The 21389-nt window shown below is 50.0% G+C and overlaps 1 protein-coding gene across 2 annotated transcripts in view; it reads left to right on the top strand.

Moving 5' to 3' along the window:
* acmsd (aminocarboxymuconate semialdehyde decarboxylase) overlaps positions 1 to 21389 on the top strand; it is a 110749-nt gene that overhangs the window by 38344 nt on the left and 51016 nt on the right. For both annotated transcript variants that reach the window (XM_072472677.1, XM_072472665.1), the window contains exons 5-6: positions 6333 to 6569; positions 9334 to 9427. In XM_072472677.1, the coding sequence (XP_072328778.1) occupies positions 6333 to 6569; positions 9334 to 9427 (331 nt within the window). The remainder of the gene's footprint in view (positions 1 to 6332; positions 6570 to 9333; positions 9428 to 21389) is intronic.

Genomic DNA, 21389 nt, shown 5'->3' with positions numbered 1-21389 from the left:
TCATCCTCCCAATGTACTTCATCCTATATTTTAAAAATATTCTTCAACTCCTTCCTCTCCCATGAGCTTAACTAGCCGATTCTTAAGTGCTGTTATGCTATTCATCTCAGCTGCTTCTTGTGATAGCCACTCTTGGTAAGGAAGTTTCACCTGAATTCCTTATTGGATTTATTAGTGACTATGGGCGAGATTCTCTGCCAGAGGCAGGATCTTCTGGTCCTGCTGCTGTTCATGGGATTTCCCATTGAATCCACCCCATGCCATCAGGAAGCCCACGGCGGAGATATGTCATCGGTGGGACCAGAAGATACCGCTGGCATCAACAGCCGGTAGATCCCACCCTGTGTCATATTTAGGTTCCACAAGTGGGACTATCTTCCCTCTATCTACCCTTTTGGATCCTGTCATAATTTGAAAGAGCTCTATTAGTTCACCTCTCAGTGTGCTGTTTTTGTGGAAAAACGAGCCCCAGTTTGTTCAGCCTTTCCTGATAACTGGTGCAATCTGCGATATCTAAATTGTAAACATCTATTTTACTTCAATCATGATGTGGAGATGCTGGTGTTGGACTGGGGGGAGCACAGCAAGAAGTCTTGCAACACCAGGTTAAAGACCAACAGGTTTGATTTGAATCACCAGCTTTCGGAGCACAGCTCCTTCCTCAGGATTCACCTGAGGACGGAGCTGTGCTCCGAAAGCTAGTGATTCAAAACAAACCTGTTGGACTTTAACCTGGTGTTGTAAGACTTCTTACTTCAATCAAACAGCCTATCTATTTGAATAAATATGATTATAATCCTGTGATACCCAACAAAATGTAAGTCCAGGATTGGTGAAATAATTTTAGATTTATAAAATCAAATATTTGAATGGACAGATCTGTTAGCTTTCGATAAAGGAACTGAAGAAAGCTATTTGGCTCAACACACCTCCTTGAGATGGCACAATGGTTAGTACTGCTGCCTCACAGCACCAGGGACCCGGGTTCAATTCTGACCTCGCGTGACTGTGTGGAGTTTGCACATTCCCTCTGTGTCCGTGCAGGTTTCCTCCAGGTGCTCCGGTTTCCTCCCACAGTCCAAGGTTTTGTGTGGGCTAAGTGGATTGGCCATGTTAAATTGCTCCTTCGTGTCCAAAGGTTAGATGGGGTTATGGGGTTACGGGGATCGGGCGGGGGAATGGACCTGGGTAGGGTGCTTTTTCAAAAGGTTGATGCAGACTTGATGGGCCGAATGGCATGCTTCTGCACTTTAGGGATTTGATAATGATTCTCTGATTCAGTAATTTCAACACACAAGCAAATATGATGTAGCACATGAAGATGTGAACATATGAATTGGGAGTAGGGGTAGGTCACTTGGCCCCACCTGCTTAGGTGGAAAGGTAAGTGGAATTTAGGTGGAATTTAATTCAGGTGGCAGGGATTTCACCCATCAGCTGAGAGTAGCACATCGCCTTTGTTGGGAAATTCCCAACAAGTGCCCCATTAAGTGCCTGTGGTATTATCAGGCATTACAGTCCGAGAGGCTGAAGACCATTGGTTCAACCTAGGAGTTTACCATTGGCTGTTTGGTACGTAGCTCCGCCCTGGCAGGCGGGGCATAAGAACCGGTGCCATCCCAGCAGCCCTAATTTCTGTACCGAAGCTGCTGGGGAACAGTTCTAGTCGATTAAATCCTTCAGTTATGATACCACTTCGTCTTTGATTGTAATTGATCACGCATCAATTTAATAGACTAGACTTAAGCTGAAAGGATGGATCTCCGAATCAAACCGGAGTGTCTACAACTCAGCCTCCACGCGGAGAACTCGGCGGTGAAATTTAAGCACTGGCTGGCGTGCTTTAAAGGCTACCTCGAGACGGCCGGAGGCACCCCCTCAGGAGAACAGAAACTGCATCTCCTGCACTCAAGGGTAAGCCCTGGGATCTTCACCCTCATCGAGGAGGCGGAGGATTTCGATGCTGCGATCGAACTGCTGAAAGGACATTATATCCGCCCTGTAAAGCAGGTCTACGCACGTCACCTGCTTGCAACTAGATGGCAAAGCCCAGGGGAATCGTTGGAGGAATTCTACCATGTGCTACTGGTGCTGGGCAGAAACTGTGGCTGCCCGCAAGTTTTGGGGAGCGAGCACATGGAACTTTTAATCCGGGATGTCTTCGGAGCAGGTATGAGCTCCTCAGAGATCCACCAAAGACTCTTGGAAAAGGACACCCTGGGACTTAGAGAGTCACGGGCCCTGGCAGGGTCCATGGATGTTGCCTCCAGAAACGCGCAGTCCTATGCGCCCGACTGCGCGGCGGCCCCCTGGGCTGCGTGGCATCCCGCAGCGGCAGCCCCACAGACCTTCCCCCTGTCCCTGCAGGCCTGCGCCATAAGATGGCCTGCTAACTCCGTTGGGCCCCACTGTTTCTTCTGCGGGTAGGCGAAGCATCCCCGCCAGCGCTGCCCGGCCCGCACCGCCACCTGCAAAGGGTGCGGCAAGAAGGGCCACTTTGTGGGGGTCTGCCAGGCACGAGCCGTGGCCGCAGTCTCCAGCGACTATGGACCGCCGCGGCAACCCTCCCTTTGGGCCCCAGGCGGCCAGCACTCACTGGCACCCCCCTATCCTAGGGCCATGTGCGACCCACGGGCGCGGCCATCTTGCCTCCCGGACACCACGCTGGATGGATGGGCGCAGCCATTTTGTCCATCCTCACCGCCATTTTGTCCATCTCCGACCATCATGGGCGACCCATGGGAGACGCCATCTTGGATGGGGCCTCAAGCCTCCAGCTCGTCCGACTACACGCTGTCCGATCAAATCCCGCAACTGCTGCATCTGGCCTCGGTGACTCTGGACCAAAATCGACCTCGGACACTCGCAACAGCAACAACGACGGTCTTCACCAACGGCCACGAGACGTCCTGCCTGATCGACTCTGGGAGCACGGAAAGCTTTATACACCCCGACACGGTAAGGCGCTGTTCACTTGTTACCCACCCTGTAAACCAGAGAATCTCCCTGGCCTCCGGGTCACACTCGGTGGAGATAAAGGGGTTCTACCTAGCAAACCTCACGGTCCAAGGCAGGAAATTCAACAATTTCCGCCTTTATGTCCTGCCGCATCTCTGCGCGGCTACACTCCTGGGGTTGGACTTCCAATGTAACTTGCAAAGCCTGACCTTTAAATTCAGCGACCCTATACCCCTCCTTACTGTCTGCAGCCTCACGACCCTTAAGGTCGACCCGCCTTCCCTGTTTGCGAAACTCACCCCGGATTGCAAACCCGTCGTCACCAGGAGCAGATGGTACAGTGCCCAGGACCGGACCTTCATCAGGTCAGAGGTCCAGAGGCTACTGAGGGAAGGGGTCATTGAAGCTAGCAACAGTCCCTGGAGAGCTCAAGTAGTGGTGGTAAAGACCGGGGAGAAACATAGGATGGTCATTGACTACAGTCAGACCATCAACAGGTTTACGCAGCTGGACGCGTACCTTCTCCCCCGCATATCCGACCTGGTAAACAGAATCGCGCAATACAAGGTCTTCTCCACGGTGGATCTCAAGTCCGCCTACCATCAGCTACCCCTCCGTACTAGTGACCGCAAATACACTGCCTTCGAAGCAGATGGGCGCCTTTATCAATTTTTAAGGGTTCCCTTTGGTGTCACTAATGAGGTCTCGGTCTTCCAGAGCGAGATGGACCGAATAGTTGACCGGTACGGCTTACGCGCAACGCTCCCGTATCTCGATAATGTCACCATCTGTGGCCATGACCAGCAGGACCACGACACCAACCTCCAAAAATTTCTCCAGACCGCTAAAATCCTTAACCTAACATACAATAAGGATAAATGCGTGTTGAGCACCGACCGCCTAGCCATCCTCGGCTACGTAGTGCGAAATGGAGTTATAGGCCCCGGCCCTGAACGCATGCGCTCTCTTATGGAGTTCCCCCTTCCGCACTGCCCCAAGGCCCTGAAGCGCTGCCTCGGGTTTTTCAGTTATTACGCCCAGTGGGTCTCTAACTACACAGACAAAGCCCGACCCCTAATCCAGTCCACAACCTTCCCCCTGTCGACGGAGGCCCGCAAGGTCTTCAGCTGCATCAAAGCAGACATTGCAAAGGCCACGATGCGCGCCATCGACGAGTCCCTCCCCTTCCAGGTCGAGAGCGATGCGTCCGACGTAGCTCTGGCGGCAACCCTCAACCAAGCGGGCAGACCCGTGGCCTTCTTCTCCCGTACCCTCCATGCTTCCGAAATTCGGCATTCCTCGGTCGAAAAAGACGCACGAACCATAGTAGAAGCTGTGCGACATTGGAGGCATTACCTGGCCGGCAGGAGATTCACTCTCCTCACTGACCAACGGTCGGTGGCATTCATGTTTGATAATGCACAGCGGGGCAAGATAAAAAACGACAAGATCTTGCGGTGGAGGATAGAACTCTCCACCTACAACTACGAGATCTTGTACCGTCCTGGGAAGCTAAACGAGCCTCCTGATGCCCTGTCCCGCGGCACATGTGCCACCGCACAAGTGGACCGCCTCCGAGCCCTCCACGAGGACCTCTGCCACCCGGGGTCACTCATTTTTTTCGACTTCATTAAGACCCGCAACCTGCCCTACTCCATCGAGGAGGTCAGGACAGTCACCAGGGACTGCCAAATCTGCGCGGAGTGCAAACCGCACTTCTACCGGCCAGAGAGGACGCACCTGATAAAGGCTTCCTGTGCCTTTGAACGCCTCAGCATGGACTTCAAAGGCCCCCTCCCCTCCACCGACCGCAACACGTATTTCCTGAACGTGATTGATGAGTACTCCCGGTTCCCATTCGCCATCCCCTGCCCAGACATGACCGCAACCACCGTCATCAAGGCCCTCCAGGGTATCTTTACACTGTTCGGTTTCCCCGCTTACATACACAGCGATAGGGGGTCCTCCTTTATGAGCGACGAAATGCGCCAATTCCTGCTCAACAGGGGCATTGCCTCAAGCAGGACGACCAGTTACAACCCCCGGGGAAATGGTCAGGTAGAGAGGGAGAACGGAACAGTCTGGAAGACCGTTCTACTGGCCCTACGATCCAGGAACCTCCCAGTCTCCCGCTGGCAAGAAGTCCTCCACGCCATCCGGTCTCTGCTCTGTACAACTACCAATCAGACACCTCATGAACGTCTCCTTGTCTTCCCCAGGAAGTCCTCCTCCGGGACCTCGCTCCCAAACTGGCTAGCGACACCCGGACCCATCCGGCTTTCGAAGCACGTGCGGGCGCACAAGTTGGACCTGTTGGTCGAGAGGGTCCACCTGCTGCACGCTAACCCCCAGTACGCCTACGTGGCATTCCCTGACGGCCGGCAAGATACAGTCTCCCTTTGGGACCTGGCGCCCGCCGGAACCCCACGTGCATCCGAACCATTACCCCCACCCGCCCCCCACCTCCACAGCACCTCACAGGAGGGTCAGTCCTCCCGCCGCTCCTGCCTAGGCCCTTCCACCCACCGACGCCCCCTACAGGCACCCCCCTCTCGTGTCAACCGGTTGCCCCACCAGCGCCGCCTAGGGGTGACGAAGCTGCCATGGAGGCCGAAGCCACGCTCCTGGAGTCGCAGACACCCAGACCCCCACCAGAATCATCACCGAAGCCTAGACGATCCAGGAGGACGACCAGGCCACCCGGCCGACTGATTGCTTCACTGTAACATTAACTGTAAACGAACACTGCATGTAAATATTCTCGACAACTCTGTAAGGAGGTATCACGGTACCTCCATATCTGATCATACCATGTTAGATGAGATTGTTACCACTGGCACCACCCCCGTCGGACTCTTTTTTAACAGGGGGTGAATGTGGTATTATCAGGTATTACAGTCCGAGAGGCTGCAGACCATTGGTTAAACCTAGGAGTTTACCATTGGCTGTTTGGTACGTAGCTCCGCCCTGACAGGCGGGGCATAAGAACCGGTGCCGTCCCAGCAGCCCTCATTTCTGTACCGAAGCTGCTGGGGAACAGTTCTAGTCGATTAAAGCCTTCAGTTATGATACCACTTCGTCGTTGATTGTAATTGATCGCGCATCAGTGCCCTAACAGGTATTTACATGGCCGCATTGGGTCCATCCTGGGATTAAGGACCCCGGGGACAGAAATGCTGCTCAATGTATTTGTATACACCTTCTTGCAATAATAGAAAAATGTTTGTATTAGTCCTCAGGATTTGAGAAACCTTGTGACATTTTAATTTTGCTTGCAGGGAGAATAATTTAACAGAATTATCACAACATATTCTCCTAGAAAACTCAGACTTATGTGTTAAATGTAAGACTGTTATTTTTGTTTTTTTTGGTAGGCAAAACCCAAGGACACCTTGGATCTGTGCCATATTTTGAATGATGACCTTGCAGCCACAGTGCGTAAACACCCAACAAGATTCATTGGCCTTGGTACTCTGCCCATGCAGGACCCAGAGCTTGCTGTTCAAGAAATGCATCGCTGTGTGAAAGAGTTAGGATTTCCAGGAATTCAAATTGGCTCTCATATCAACGATTGGGATCTGAATTGCCCAGAGCTTTCTCCAGTGTATGCTGTAAGCACTATATATTGTCAAATTGACAGCCTTGACAGGTTTCTAAAACAAATTTTGAAAGTGCCTCATGCAGAATTCATTTAGAAATATGCAAATGCACAGAGGGGAACTGTGCTTAAAGGCATTGGCACTACTTTTTTAGATTCATGTCTGTTTTGTTAACAGAGGGCAGGTCCCCGACACAAGGTTCGATGGGGAGGTCAGAGGTCTGCAATGGGAACAGTCGCCCAGCTACTGTGACTTTCCTCAAATTGGACAATTAATGACCAGAGGACATGCTCACTGCCCAATTAAGGGCAATATGTGGGCTGTAAAAAGCTAGGACAATAAGCATCCCTTAGACACTGAAGAATCAGCAGGCTCGCTTTTCTAGTAACCAAGGGAGAAGACGCCACTCTTATTTTGAGCTGCCCTCTCTCGTAGTTTTTAAACTTTCAAATAAAAAATGCCCTTCGCATTTTTTAATTGACCATCATTGTGCTGGGGCACCCCCTACACAGGGTATAGGACAGCTGCAGTTGAGGTCAAATAGCAAGGGGGCTCTCAATGGAATGGTGGTCCACTGGTCGGCTACCAGGAGGCTGCCCCCAGACAGCTGGCCTAGTCCCCGATGCCTCTGGGAACTGGGACAAATCCAGTTGGCCTCTGCCAATAGGTCTTAATAAGCCTTTAAAGAGAATGTAGGTGGAATTTATTTCAGGTGGCAGGGATCTCACCCATCAGCAGAGATTTGTTCATTTTGCCACCGCCCCCTCCCCACCCCACCCCCTCAAACCAACTCCACCTCCAGGAAAATAGTTCAGGGGAAGGATGGTCCCAGCAAACCAACCGGCAGCACAAAATACCCACTAACCTCTGTGCTCGCCCAAATTGGGATTTAAAAGTCCAGTCCAAAGTTTCAGTCCAGTTATCTTATACGTGTAGCTGCAGCTCAGGACAGAGGCAAGATAGGCTCCTGAGGGGGAGAAAAATCAGAACACATGTCATCTCACACTGCTGTCAAAAACCGATTGACCAATTCAATACAGACATGGTGTAGTTGACAGAATGTAAATTTCTATGAGATTATTCCTTGGTTTAGTAAACATGGTAGATGTGGACACTTCACATAATCTACAATTGAATTGGACAGTAAAATAAAGCACTTGGACCCCTCCCTCTGGACACTTACCATCTAGATCTTTTCATTGAGAACTACTGGCGTGACATCAGCCGTCCCAATTTCTTTGCTCCTCTCACACACTCCAACCTATTTCCCTCAGACCTCCCTGCTGGTCCAAAACTAACAATGTCATCAAACCTGCTGACAGGGATGGTGCATTGCAGTTGTTTGGGGAATTGACCTCTACTAAGTGGAGGCCAAATGCCAACTCTCTGATACTTTCTCTACAGCCCCCTGGACTGTGACCCGACCACTTAACATCAAGCAATCATTTCCAAGACTTCTCTTCTGGACTTCTTACCTCAGTGGCTTCTTTTTTTAAAAATGTTTTGATTAAGAATTTTTCAATAACAATATTTTCCACCTTACAAACAAACCCCCCCCCCCGTAACAAAGAAAAGAAAAAGAACTCGCGTGGCAAGACATGAACATGGCAAGTCAATAAGATACAGAACTTTGTACATTGGATTCTTCAGGTACATGTCAGTTTCCGGATCATTCATGTGTTTTCTTGCTCAAATGCCCCCCAGAGAAACCCCCCTCCCCCCCCTTCCCCCCCCCCCACCCCCCCACGAATGATGTCGTCGTCGTCGACCCCCCCCCCCCCCCCCCCCCGGGTTGCTGCTGCTGTCCAACCTTCATCTAACGCTCCGCGAGATGGTCGAGGAACGGTTGCCACCGCCTGTAGAACCCCTGCGCAGACCCTCTCAAGGCAAACTTTATCCTCTCCAACTTGATAAACCCTGCCATATCATTTATCCAGGCTTCCACGCTGGGGGGCTTCGCCTCTTTCCACATTAACAAGATCCTTCGCCGGGCTACTAGGGACGCAAAGGCCAGAATGCCGGCCTCTTTCGCCTCCTGCACTCCCGGCTCGTCCACTACTCCAAATAGTGCTAACCCCCAGCTTGGCTTGACCCGGACTTTCACCACCTTAGATACTGTTCCCGCCACTCCCCTCCAGAACCCCTCCAATGCCAGGCATGACCAAAACATATGGACATGGTTCGCCGGGCTCCCTGAGCACCTCCCACATCTGTCCTCCACCCCAAAGAACCTGCTCAGCCTCGCCCCCGTCGTATGCGCTCTATGAACCACCTTAAATTGTATCAGGCTAAGCCTGGCACACGAGGAAGAGGAATTAACCCTACTTAGGGCGTCAGCCCATAGCCCCCCTCAGTGGCTTCTAACCTCACAGACCCCGACCCCCAACAGCCCAATTCCACCTCCTCCCCAAGATCCACAAACAGGACTGCCTTGTTAGCTCAATTTTTCCAACTTGGCCGCTCCACTAAACTGATGTATTTCTGTCTTGACTATCTTTTTCTCCTTTTGTCCAATCTTCTTATGTGTCCCATGTAAAGCTCTGTATCATTGGCACTACTGAGGAGACATGTTGGAAACAAATCTTCTGATCCTATTACGCTGTAACCCAAAATATCTGTAGGCATAATTGCTGGGCAAATAGTATTAGATTGTCAAGTGAACAATTTTACCCTGTGCGTAGAACTGATAAATGAGAAAATTATGTATCATCGTTTGACATTTCAGCATTAATTGGAACACTCAGCAGTCAGCACATCTCATTGCTTTTCTTTTAAGGCTGCAGAAAAACTAAAATGTGCCATATTTGTACACCCATGGGATATGAAGACAGATGGGAGAATGTCCAAGTACTGGCTTCCATGGCTTGTAGGTTAGTATTAATACAGGGATCTACATACAATCTCTAGCATTTGCACCATAGGTCACACTAATCCTGTAATTCTGCAACCTCCATAAACTCATCTTCTATTCTCAGCATGTCACTTTGGAGAGGGAGGAAAAATTAGCAGGCCACTTTCACATGGGGGTATTTTTGAGCCGGCATTAGCCATCAGAGAACGGCGACGCAGGAGCAAAATCCGGAGAGAATCGGAAAACGCAATTCTCTGTGGCAAGATCGCAATTTCCGAATTTCAAGCCGCCTCGCTGGTGGAGTAATGCAAACCATCCCGTGGGAGCCCGGGAACCTCATTTAAATACATTAGCATGTCATTAGCAAATATTCAGTCCAGGACTTCTCCCCTCGCTGAATATTCATCAGATGCCGGAATGACATCATAGGCCTCGGGCTCGGCTGAGTCCTGGGCTCTGGCATTCCTCCAACTACCAGATCCCTGGGCTGATCCAGCCTCAACCTGCTGTGGATCTTCAGCTGTGAGGTGCTCACCAGTGAGTGACCCAGAATCCTGCCTGATACTAGTCAATCCCACCGAGGTGTGAGTTTCTGTACTGGTGGAGGGTGCAGGTGACAGGTGATGCCTCCTCTATGCTTGTCTTCGAGTTGTCTCCCTCGAAGCTGCTCATGTCTGTGGTGTCCAGAGGGTGTTAGGATGGTCCAGGCTGGTCGACTGATAGCCCAGCAAGGGAAGGGAGGTGGCATTAGTGCATCATGTGAGATAAATGAAGGGGGAAACATTACTCACGTGAGGCGTGAACTATGACTGTGTGTCTTGAGGGTTCTCACTTTATCTGATGCCCCCACTTCTCCCTCTGCGGAGGTGCAGTCCTGCTCTTCTCCAGCCTGCTCAAAGGCTCTTTCCTCAAAGGGATTGAGGCATCAGAGCTTGAGCATTACTTTGGCTGGCTGTGCCCATTCACGCCTGTTATGATTAATTTTAACTGTGAGAGACAGATGGGGAGTGTGTAGGAAGGAGTCCTGTTCAGATCGTGATGAGGTGTGGCCTGCGTGTGACTTGAATGGGAGCAGGAATGCGAAGCAAAGTAGCTACTGGGTGGACCATGTGGATTGGCTCGGGGGGTGAGGGGAGAGGACCATTTTATAGGTGTTGGCAATCCGTGAGGTGGCTCGGCGAGAGATCACCTTGGAGGGAAGAGGGTGTGTGAGAGGGTGCACCGGGAGACTGGAGGAGGCAGACTTACCCTGGCAACGTGAGGAAGGTCATTCACTGACTAAGGCTGCCACAGCTTCCCAAGCAACGGTGGTGACCTTGCTGGAAGGACTTCTGCAGGAACACGGGTATATATGAGGTCCCACCTCTGCTGCACACCATCCAGTAGTTCAGTCAGGGCTCCCACGGAGAATCTAGGTGCAGGCTTCTGGTGGTAGAGGCTGTGGGTTTGGAAGGTAATCTTAAATTTCTTGAGTAACTCTGTGTTACACACATTGGGTGGAACCTTACCAAAATCTGTTAAAGAGACTCAATATCCCGTGAGATATCCCACTCTGCTGGTGGGATTTGCACCGGTTTTCTCATCAAGATCGACACTTTGCCGAATGTTTTTGCTATCCAGTAACTAATTAATTTCTATCAGTAATCCCATCCCTTTAAAAGACAAGATACCGCCCCAAAGGCTTCAGTCTCAGCCGCACCAATTGGACCAGTGGCCACCGCTGGGAGTGGACCCAGCTGAAAGAACGTCCCGGGAGCAGGTTGCTATCACAAACAGTTCATCCAACTTGTGGTTGCCAGGCTAGTCAGGTAGGACCTGAGAAGAGGAAAAGGTGGGTAAGTCGGGGGAAGGGTTGTGGTTGCCATTGGGGCAGCCCTTGGTGCCAGGGCTCTCTGTGGGCCCCAGAGTGCTTGATTAGGAGGACTCCTTCCTTCCAGGTTTTACCAGGAACTCTCTCCATTTGGTAAAATGGCCGCAGCTGCAGGAAGAGGACTTTAATTACACACTTACATGACTCTATTGGCCTCTGAGCAGGAAAGCCAATCTCAACTTTCTGCCTTATCTCACCATTTTACGGGACCCCACTCGCAAGTGGTAAAATCTAACCCCTGCCGTCTGTTTCACACTCCACCTGATAATCCCAGGCCATGAGCTCTCCTGCTCCATTTCTGGAAGAGGCAGCATTACAAACAAACTAGTTGCTGGCTCCTAGCTTCTTTATATTTCTCCCTCAAATTCATATGCAGGGCCATCTTGACACTTGGATTACATTGAATGGGAATTTACAATAGAAGAGAAAAAAATATCGAACTATAAACAACTATTATTTTCTCATCCTGTGAGCTCGTCCAACTGAGCATGTTTAGAAACTCCAAGCTGTATTTTAAGTTCATTAACTTTCAGCAAGACTGGAAATCACATTCCACTCCTTGCTTTAGACAAATTACTATCCAAAAAGGCTGTAAAAGGGATAATGTTCTGAAGAGTTAAGCCCAGAGTCAATTACTTTATCTTCTCAAGCAAAAGCAAAGGGAAGTGCAGTGGGGCAGCGGGGTGCTGTAGTCAGGGGGTGGGGGAAGTTTAGGGAAGGGGACAGTACTATAGTTATCCAGAAGTTAGAAGTGGTCTTTGTCATAATATACACCAGTATATCATGGTGCAGACACACACTGATGGACACACAGTGGGACCAATCAACACACACAACACCGCAGCCAATCACCAGTTAGAGCACATGCACTATAAATTCAGGGGGCATCAGAGTTCCCGCTCATTCGAGTTGCAGCTAGCTAGGAGCACAGAGCTCACAGCCTGTAACACAGACATTCACCATGTGCTGAGTGCATCGACTGGTTAGGACAAGGCAAAGGTCTTTAGTTAAAGCTAGTATCGTGTTAACCCACAGTCAGAGTATGTTAAACAGTTAATGATTCAATAAAATAGTGTTGCACTATTTCAAGTGTTGGTGACCTGTATGTGTTCCACGGATCCAGAACACCCAACACATCATGATACCAGGAGTTGAGGGATATTAGTACTTCTTAGACCTATCTGCAAGTGATCTGCCTTCCGCCAGCATTCCGTCATCCTGCAACATGGACAACATCAGCCCACCGCCGCCGCTCCGCATCACCAGTAACCTAGGGGCCAACTGGAAGATATTCAAACAGCGCTTCCAGCTCTTCCTTGAAGCCACAGACAGGGAGGATGCCTCGGATACCAGGAAGATTGCTCTCCTCCTATCCACGGCCAGGGACCATGTCATCCACATTTTCAAGTCTCTCACCTTTGCGGATAATGAAGATAAAACAAAGTTCAAGACGGTCCTCCTCAAGTTTGACACTCACTGCAGCATAGAGGTGAATGAAAGTTTTGAGCGCTACGTGTTCCAACAGCGTTTTCAGGGTAAGGATGAACCTTTCCAACCCTTTCTCACTCACCTCCGCATCCTTGCGCGGTCTTGAAGCCACGGGCCCACCTCCGACTCAATGATACGCGACCAGATCGTTTTCGGTGTTCAGTCAGACCCCCTACGACAGCAACTCCTCAAAGTAAAGCAGCTCACCCTAGCAACCGCCATTGAGACCTGTGTCTTACATGAAAACGGCACAAGTCTGTATTCCCATATACAAGCGACTGAAACGGCGCGGCAAGGTCCCCACGAGGCGGAACGGGTCCAAGTGATTGAGCAACTCCAGGGCCTCAGCCTGAATGAGGGCGGCCATTTCGCGCGCTTTTCGTGGACTCCCGCGCTTGTGCGCACCAAACGAGGGGACGGCGACATCGAAGAGCACAATGCGCAGGCACGCACCACGCACGACCGCACCGCGCATGCGCGGTGGCGCGGCGAACGTGCTGAAGCTACGACGTGCGGCAACTGTGGCTCCGCCCATTTAAAACGGCAATGCCCTGACAAATCTTGACAATGCCTACGACGTGGCAGACTTGGACACTATGCTGCCTTCTGCCGAGCAGCTCAGCCTGCCAATTCATATTGTTTCAGCCAGCCTCGCAGGAATGTCCGGGCAATTCAACCCACGGTCACCGAGTCCGATGCGGACCTCCCACACAGCAGTGACACCGAGGACCCGAAGGCGCCTTTTCGAGTCGGTGTTGTATCAAAAAAACAGGCTGTCCCTGAAGGAAAGACACCAGCCGCTGTCGGTATACAGCATCGATCCAGACGATGAGTGGTGTGCCACCCTGATGGTCAACCGGTCCCAAATACGATTCTGCCTGGACACTGGTGCCTCCGCCAATCTCATGGCACGGTCTGACTTCCAAAGCCTTTGTGTCAAACCAGCCATCCTTCCATCAGCCTGCCAGCTATTGGATTATAATGGCAATGTCATTGCTGCTAGCGGCTTGTGCCAACCTGAAGTGACGCACAGGTCACGCAAAGCCATCCTTCCTTTTGAGATCGTGGGCTCCTCAAAAGACTCCCTGCTTGGCATGCAGGCATGCAAGCTGTTGAACCTAGTTCAGAGAGTTCACTCTCTCTCTCCTGATGACACTTCTGCCTTTCAGGACACTGACTTCAGGGCGCAACTCGACGCCATCATCGACCAGCACCACAACATCTTCGAAGGCATGGGCACTCCTGCTCCATGATCCGTGGAACACATACAGGTCACCATAAACCTACGAGATCTTACTGAAACAGAACGCTACGACTGTGGTGCACGCACCTTGCAGGGTCCCAACACCCCTTAAGGACCACATCAAGCAGCAGCTGCAGGACCTCCAGGACCAAGGAGTGATCTCCAGAGTTACGGAACCAACCGACTGGGTCAGTTCCATGGTATGTGTAAAAATGCCTTCCGGCGAGCTGAGAATTTGCATTGATCCCAAGGTTCTGAATCGCAATATCATGAGGGAGTATTATCCAATTCCCAAGCGCGAAGAGATCACATGCGAGATGGCTCGCGCCAAGCTCTTCACCAAACACATCGCCTCGAAAGTTTGGCAAATCCAGCTCGAAAAATCCAGCAGGAAACTGTGTTCATTCAATACCCCTTTTGGCAGATATTGTGACAACAGGATGCCGTTTGGGATCATATCTGCTTCAGAAGTGAACGCCTATGTCGACGACATAATCATTTGGTCCAACACCCCGCAGGAGCATGTCAGTCGCCTCGAGCGCATGTTCAAGCGCATACGTGAGCAGGGCCTACGCCTCAACAGGGCCAAATGCTCTTTTGGTCAGACGGAACTCAAGTTCCTCGGGGACCACATCTCCCAGTTGGCTGTGCAGCTGGATGCAGACAAGGTGGCTGCTGTCACAGCCATGAAAACGCCAGAAGACAAGAAGGCGGTCCTCCGATTTCTGGGCATGGTCAACTTTTTAGGGAAGTTCATCCCTAACCTCGCCTCTCATACCACGGCTCTCAGGAACCTGGTCAGGAAGACGACAGACTTCCAATGGCTCCCTGCCCACGGGCACGAATGGAGAGAACTCAAAACCAAACTCACCACGGGTCCGGTCTTAGCTTTCTTTGATTCAGCAAAAGAGACCAAAACTTTGACCGATGCCAGTCAATCCGGCATTGGGGCAGTGCTCCTGCAATGCGATGAGGCCTCATCATGGGCCCCGTTGCATATGCATCACGCGCCATGACCCCCACGGAACAGCGCTATGCGCAGATAGAAAAGAGGTTCCTGGGCCTTCTGACCGGTGTGGTTCAGTTTCACAATTATGTGTACGGACTTCCTCAATTCACCGTCGAGACCGACCATCACCCGCTGGTCAATATAATGCAGAAAGACTTGAACGACATAACGCCTCGCCTCCAGCGTATTCTTCTCAAGCTCCGGCGATACAACTTCCAGCTGGCATACACCCCAGGCAAAGACCTCATCATTGCCGACGCTCTCTCCAGGGCAGTCAACACTCCGTGTGACCCAGCGGGATTCGTCTGCCAGGTTGACGCCCATGTGGCCTTCGTGGCCTCCAATCTACCTGCCACGGATGAACGCCTCGTCCAAATTTGGCGCGAGACGGCGGCTGATCCTTTGCTACAGCGTGTCATGCGCCATCTAACAGACTGATGGCTCAAGGGCCAATGCCCTCAGTTCTATAACGTCAGAGATGATCTGGCGGTAGTAGATGGGGTTCTCCTGAAACTGGACCGCATTGTCATCCCGCCTAGCATGCGCCAGCTCGTCCTGGAACAGCTACACGAGGGTCATCCTGGCATGGAAAAGTGCCGCCGACGGGCCCGAGAGGCAGTGTACTGGCCCGGCATTAATGACAACATAGCCAACAGAGTGCTCAACTGCCCCACTTGTCAGCACATCCAGCCGGCCCACCCAGGTGAGACCCTGCAGCCCCATGAGTTGGTCACGTCATCTTGGACCAAAGTGGGCATCGACCTGTTCCACGCGCTGGGCAGGGACTATGTCCTGATTGTGGACTACTTTTCAAATTATCCGGAGGTGAGACGGTTGCACGACATCACATCGTCTGCAGTCATCCGTGCATGTAAGGACACCTTTGCTCGACACGGCATCCCACTCATGGTGATGTCGGACAATGGCCCCTGCTTCGCAAGCCAGGAATGGTCCAACTTTGCCAGGCAGTACAATTTTGCACATTTGACATCCAGTCCCCTGTACCCCCAATCCAAAGGCAAAGCGGAGAAGGGAGTACATATAGTCAAACGGCTCCTCGGCAAGGCTGCCGATGCTGGGTCCGATTTCTACCTCGCCTTGCTGGCCTATCGCTCTGCCCCACTGTCCACTGGCCTGTCGCCAGCCCAGCTGCTCATGGGTCGCACCCTGAGGACGACGGTGCCGTCCATTCATGTCCCAGACCTCGACCACGTTCCGGTCCTTCGACGGATGCAGCTGTCTCGTGCACATCACAAGGCGGCTCATGACTCCCGTGCAGCTGATCTCCCTGCTCTGGCTCCAGGTGACAATGTCCGCATCCATCTTCCGGATGGTGGCTCGTCTGCAACCGCTGTGGTCCTTTGGCAGGTGGCCCCCCGCTCGTTCCTGGTTCGTCTACCGGATGGCTCCATTCTGCGCTGCAACCAACGTGCCCTTCGTCTCGTTCCGCACTCGCTACGTGATCCTCCACTGTCGCCTCGCCCTCCGGCTGACCCTGCCCTGGACTATGTAGAGATCCCGGTCACTCTGCATCCTCCTCACTCTGACGCAGTCCAGCCGCTCCTCAGCCGGTGGCTCCCGGCCCACCCTTGAGGCGGTTAACCAGAATTCGGCGCCCACCTCAGAGACTTAATTTGTGAACTTTGTGGACTTTCTGATTTGTTCTGTTCTTCCGTTTAATCGTTTACGTGGTTTGTATATAGTGTTCATCTCGTTATTCTTGTGACATACTGTTTTTTTGCACCAGGCACCTTCCCATGTAAATAGCTTAGTTCTCATGTACATAGTCCTGTAAATATTTTGCACACACGTAGTCAGGGACATTAACCATACACTATTTATTGCCATGCAGGTACATTTTTTATAAAAGGGGGGATGTCATAATATACACCAGTATATCATGGTGCAGACACACACTGATGAACACACAGTGAGACCAATCAACACACGCAACACCGCAGCCAATCACCAGTTAGAGCACACATACTATAAAGACAGGGGGCATCAAAGTTCCCGCTCATTCGAGTTGCAGCTAGCTAGGAGGACAGAGCTCATAGCCTTTAACACAGACATTCACCATGTGCTGAATGCATCGACTGGTTAGGACAAGGCAAAGGTCTTTAGTTAAAGCTAGTATCGTGTTAACCCACAGTCAGAGTATGTTAAACAGATAATGTTTCAATAAAATAGTGTTGCACTATTTCAAGTGTTGGTGACCTGTATGTGTTCCATGGATCCAGAACACCCAACACATCAGTCTTGATTGCTCAAAATGTTTCTGGTAACTATTTCTGTAAGACAGTTGGAACCCCATCCAAAGTTTGCGATTTATATCGTACTCGCAGATGGTCCCCATTACAGGGCAATTGCAAAGTGGAAGTTTAAACTTCCTGGGAAATTGCCATACAATCTTTATGTGGGGCTTCTGGGAAGGGGAGGTAAATCAGCTGAAACTGCTTCACCGCTAAAGACATGACCGAAGAATTGAATTCTGTTTTAACTGAATAAGCATTTAGTTGTCTTTTTCCAAGGTGAAGTTACATTCTTTAAGACATTGTAGGCATGTCACATTTTACTTTCAGTGCAACTGTAGATGACAATGTCATTCATCACTGATGTTCAGCGTGTCTTCAAGTCCTTGAAGTGCATCATGTGATGAAATACATCAGCTATTGTGTTGACTCCAAAGTTGAGAATTTTGTATTGACAAAGTCCGATGAGCGTGTAAAATACTATAAGACATCATGATTCTTCTACCAGCTCAATTTGATGGTAGCCTGAATTGAGATCAAGTTTAGTGAAGTGTTTACCGTTTACTTTCTCTGGATCTCATCGATTGTCATGTGTCAAGTGTCTTTCTCGTTTTATTGATTGGTTTGGTGTTTGCATATCAAGACAGATTCTAGTCCAGTTCTCACTCTTGGCTTTCTTGACAGCTTGTATGAGTGAGACTCAAAGGTGTAGGTCGGCTCATCCCCAACGTTTTCGAATTGTTCCCATGCTCTGGAGAGTCTCTTTAAAACCCAAACTTCATTGTGTGTGTGGTCTGCGGGGTCGTAATTCACACAAGCCTTTTGGCCTGCTTCTGTGGCCTGCAAGACTAAAGTGCGGGACCATTTAGTGGTGTCGTCCTCATTTAAGTGTGCGCGGTGCAAATTCCCAAATACTGCTTAAAATGGATCCAAAGGCGACATGCAAATGCGGTTGGATGCTCTCCCTTCTTTTGCCTACAATGGTTTAAACCTTCTACCGGATCTCCCTCGTTGTACCTGATTGTGTCTAAAATAGCCATTTTCATCTCCTGTAGGGTTCCTCCTGCTACATTCTGGGGTTCTGGCAAAGCTGATCTCACGGACTGGCTAAGGCTCATAACAATCAACTTGACTTCCTCTCTCTCGTCTAGGCTGTACATAACTTTTTGTTGGCGCACCTCCTCAAAGAAGTTGTGCGGGTCTGCAGTGGGCTGGAATGGAACAATTTTGGTGCAAGCATCTCTCAACTGGGTTATGGATAGTGGGGCGATGTAAACGAAATCAGGCTCATCCTGATCTGATGACTTGCGCTGTGTGGTGCCCGGATTCATGAGGGTGTGTGCTGCCTGTGCAGTCGGTGGTGCGGGTGCTTTCCTTTTTGGGGCATGGGGGGCTTGATTCTGATTTCCTTAATCCTCTACATATCTTTGGGCACTTTCATTTCATTCTTGCCAATCGGGGGCACCTTCCTCATCTAAATTTTGTCCAGAGGTATACCTAAATCCATTCTGCACTGAAAGAAGTGACTGTAATTTCTCTATTTGTTGTCTGCATTTGGTCTTCTGTACTCTTGTCTCTGTTCTTTTGTGGAGCTGTGGAGCACTCGCAAAGCTGCTTCTAAATCCGCGCATTGACTCGTTAACTGTGCTACTGTCCAGTCAAGTAAATGCTGAAGCTACATCTCTGCTGCTTTCTGACAGGAAATGGTATTTGTCATTGTTGATGCAAGACTAAGGACACATTAGGGTCTATATGCAGCTTGCACGTAACATCTTTTGGTTTCTTGATACGAGTGAAAAAGTTGGCTTGCAATTTGAGCATGTCGTTGGTACACGTAGGGCTCACGTATGTGACCGCAATCATGTGCAGGGCTGTTACTGTTGAAAACTGATAAGCTTGTCACGTTCTCAAGATATGACACAACGTTCTATCTGGTGTTTCAAAAGTCCCAGGAATTTTCAATGGTCTGCCACAGTTGTAATAGAACAGCTTTGCGTTCCCTTGTTTGCAAAGAATGGGGCAATCCTGAAGTTGTTGAATGTTTTGTCTCCCATGACATGGCCAGATGCTTCTGTCTTTGAGAGCATCTATATCCAAGTAAACAGTGGTTACTCTCACACATAGCAGGCTGCCATATCCAAAAGAGAGCACAAAAGTATATTCAGCATCTTCTGCCTCTACATTGGCTGCATTCTCTGAGCCTTATGCTGTGGTATGGATACAAGGTATATGTCTTTTTGCTCATGAGTGACAAATGCAATAAAACTTGTTTAGGTTTCCACTACTTTTACATTATTTGCCAGTAGCTGGACAATCTGTTCCATGTGGATAAGCACATGTGGAAACATCATTTGGACAAGTTGCAACTCTGTGATACTGCTGTTGTTGTTTTGCAGCTGAATTTCTGGCGCATGAGCAATGAACAATGTTCACAGGAGTTGAATGTGGAGTATAGTGGTTACTGTTGGCAGCCTCGACTTCAGTAGCCTTGGACTCTGAAAATGATAGTGGGCTTGCTCTGACAGCTTCCTGCCTTTTTCCAAGTGCCTTTTGGAACGGTTGCCTAGAGAGATAACCTTTGATTATTTGTGTTTTAATTTTGCATTTGTCATGTTGAACATCACCTAAGTCAGATTTGGTTGTTTGTCGCTTCAATCTCATGCAACATTGGTCAATTGTTCGCAGTGGTTAGCACTGCTACCTCTCGGCGCTGAGGACCCGTGATCAAACCTGGCCCCGGGTCACTGTCCGTGTCGAGTTTGCACATTCTCTCCATGTCTGAGTGGGTCTCCCCCCCACAAGCCAAAGATGTGTAGGGTAGGTGGATTGGCTAGACTAAATTGCCCCTTAAATGGGAAAAAAAGAATTGGGTACTTTAAATTTTAAAAAACATTGGTCAATTGTTTTGTTTGCTTCTTAATTAGTGCATCGGAAGGCATTGTTTTGTGCATTGCATCTTTCTTAGGCGTGAAATAGGTTGTCGGTGCATTTTGGCTGATTCATAGTTGCTTTGCTTAGATGTATGTGTCGCAAAAATATCTTCCTTTTTTTCACCTCCATTGTGAAAAGGTAAGGTCTTTTTTCTATTGTCATCTGTGATGGCAAAACCTACCATTGTGCCTTCCAAATGTCACAGCCAATGTGGGATTGCACATCAAAATATACTAGATTGGACATAGGCAATGCCATCTTGCTCTGCAGTATAGCAGAAATGGATAGCATTCCTTTCAAAGGAAAACTTCACTGCCTTATAGTATCACTACAGTGCAGAAGGAAGCCATTCAGTCCATCTGGTCTGCACCGGCCCTCTGAAAGAGCACACCACCTAGATGCACTCCCCCCGCCCCCCCCCCTTAGTCGCGCAACCCCAGCTAAACTGCACATCTTTGGGCTGTGAGATGAAACCGGAGCACCCAGGCAAAACCCACGCAGACCTGGGGAGGATGTGCAGACTCCACACAGATAGTTATGCAAGACTGGAATTGAATCTGGGTCCCTGGTGCTGTGAGGGAGCAGTGCTGACCACTGTGTGACCGTGCCACCCCTGTCATGATATGAGATTTGTGTTTGTTTCTCTGGATGGTTTATACACTGTGCATGCCTGTGTTGCTAATCCTGAGCTGGAGTGCCTCATGTATGTTTGTAACAACAGCCTACATTGTCAATGTGTTCCCTAAATCTCCAGCTTAAAATACTATCTGCAGAAAGTAGACAAACACCTTTCAAAGGTTTCACACCTGAAAGCAATGTTTTCTCTATTCTGTTGCCATTGTGAAGTACTTGGGAAGAAGGGAGCATTCAGAATCAAAACTGCACATGCTATTAAAACCTCTTTGACTTCACTTCACTGCTCAATGGCAGGTCCAACCCTGTAATCTCCACCATGGGTAGGGAAAGGAGGCAGATCCTGAATCGACCATAGCCAGAACAGGGAGTGAACCCCGTGCTGTTGACACTGGTCTGACCTCCAAGGAGTCCGAGCACTTTTGCGCATACATTCTAGTCCAGAGCTATGAATACTGACGACAGAGGCTCCAATTTACTTTCCATTAAATGTCTGACCAGGAATCTCTCTTGCTCTTACCACCTGCCATTGACATATGTTGGGAAGATTTACAG

This window comes from Scyliorhinus torazame, chromosome 2 (assembly GCF_047496885.1).
Source record: "Scyliorhinus torazame isolate Kashiwa2021f chromosome 2, sScyTor2.1, whole genome shotgun sequence".
Classification (NCBI taxonomy): domain Eukaryota; kingdom Metazoa; phylum Chordata; class Chondrichthyes; order Carcharhiniformes; family Scyliorhinidae; genus Scyliorhinus; species Scyliorhinus torazame.
This window is presented reverse-complemented; position numbering and strand designations above follow the sequence as displayed.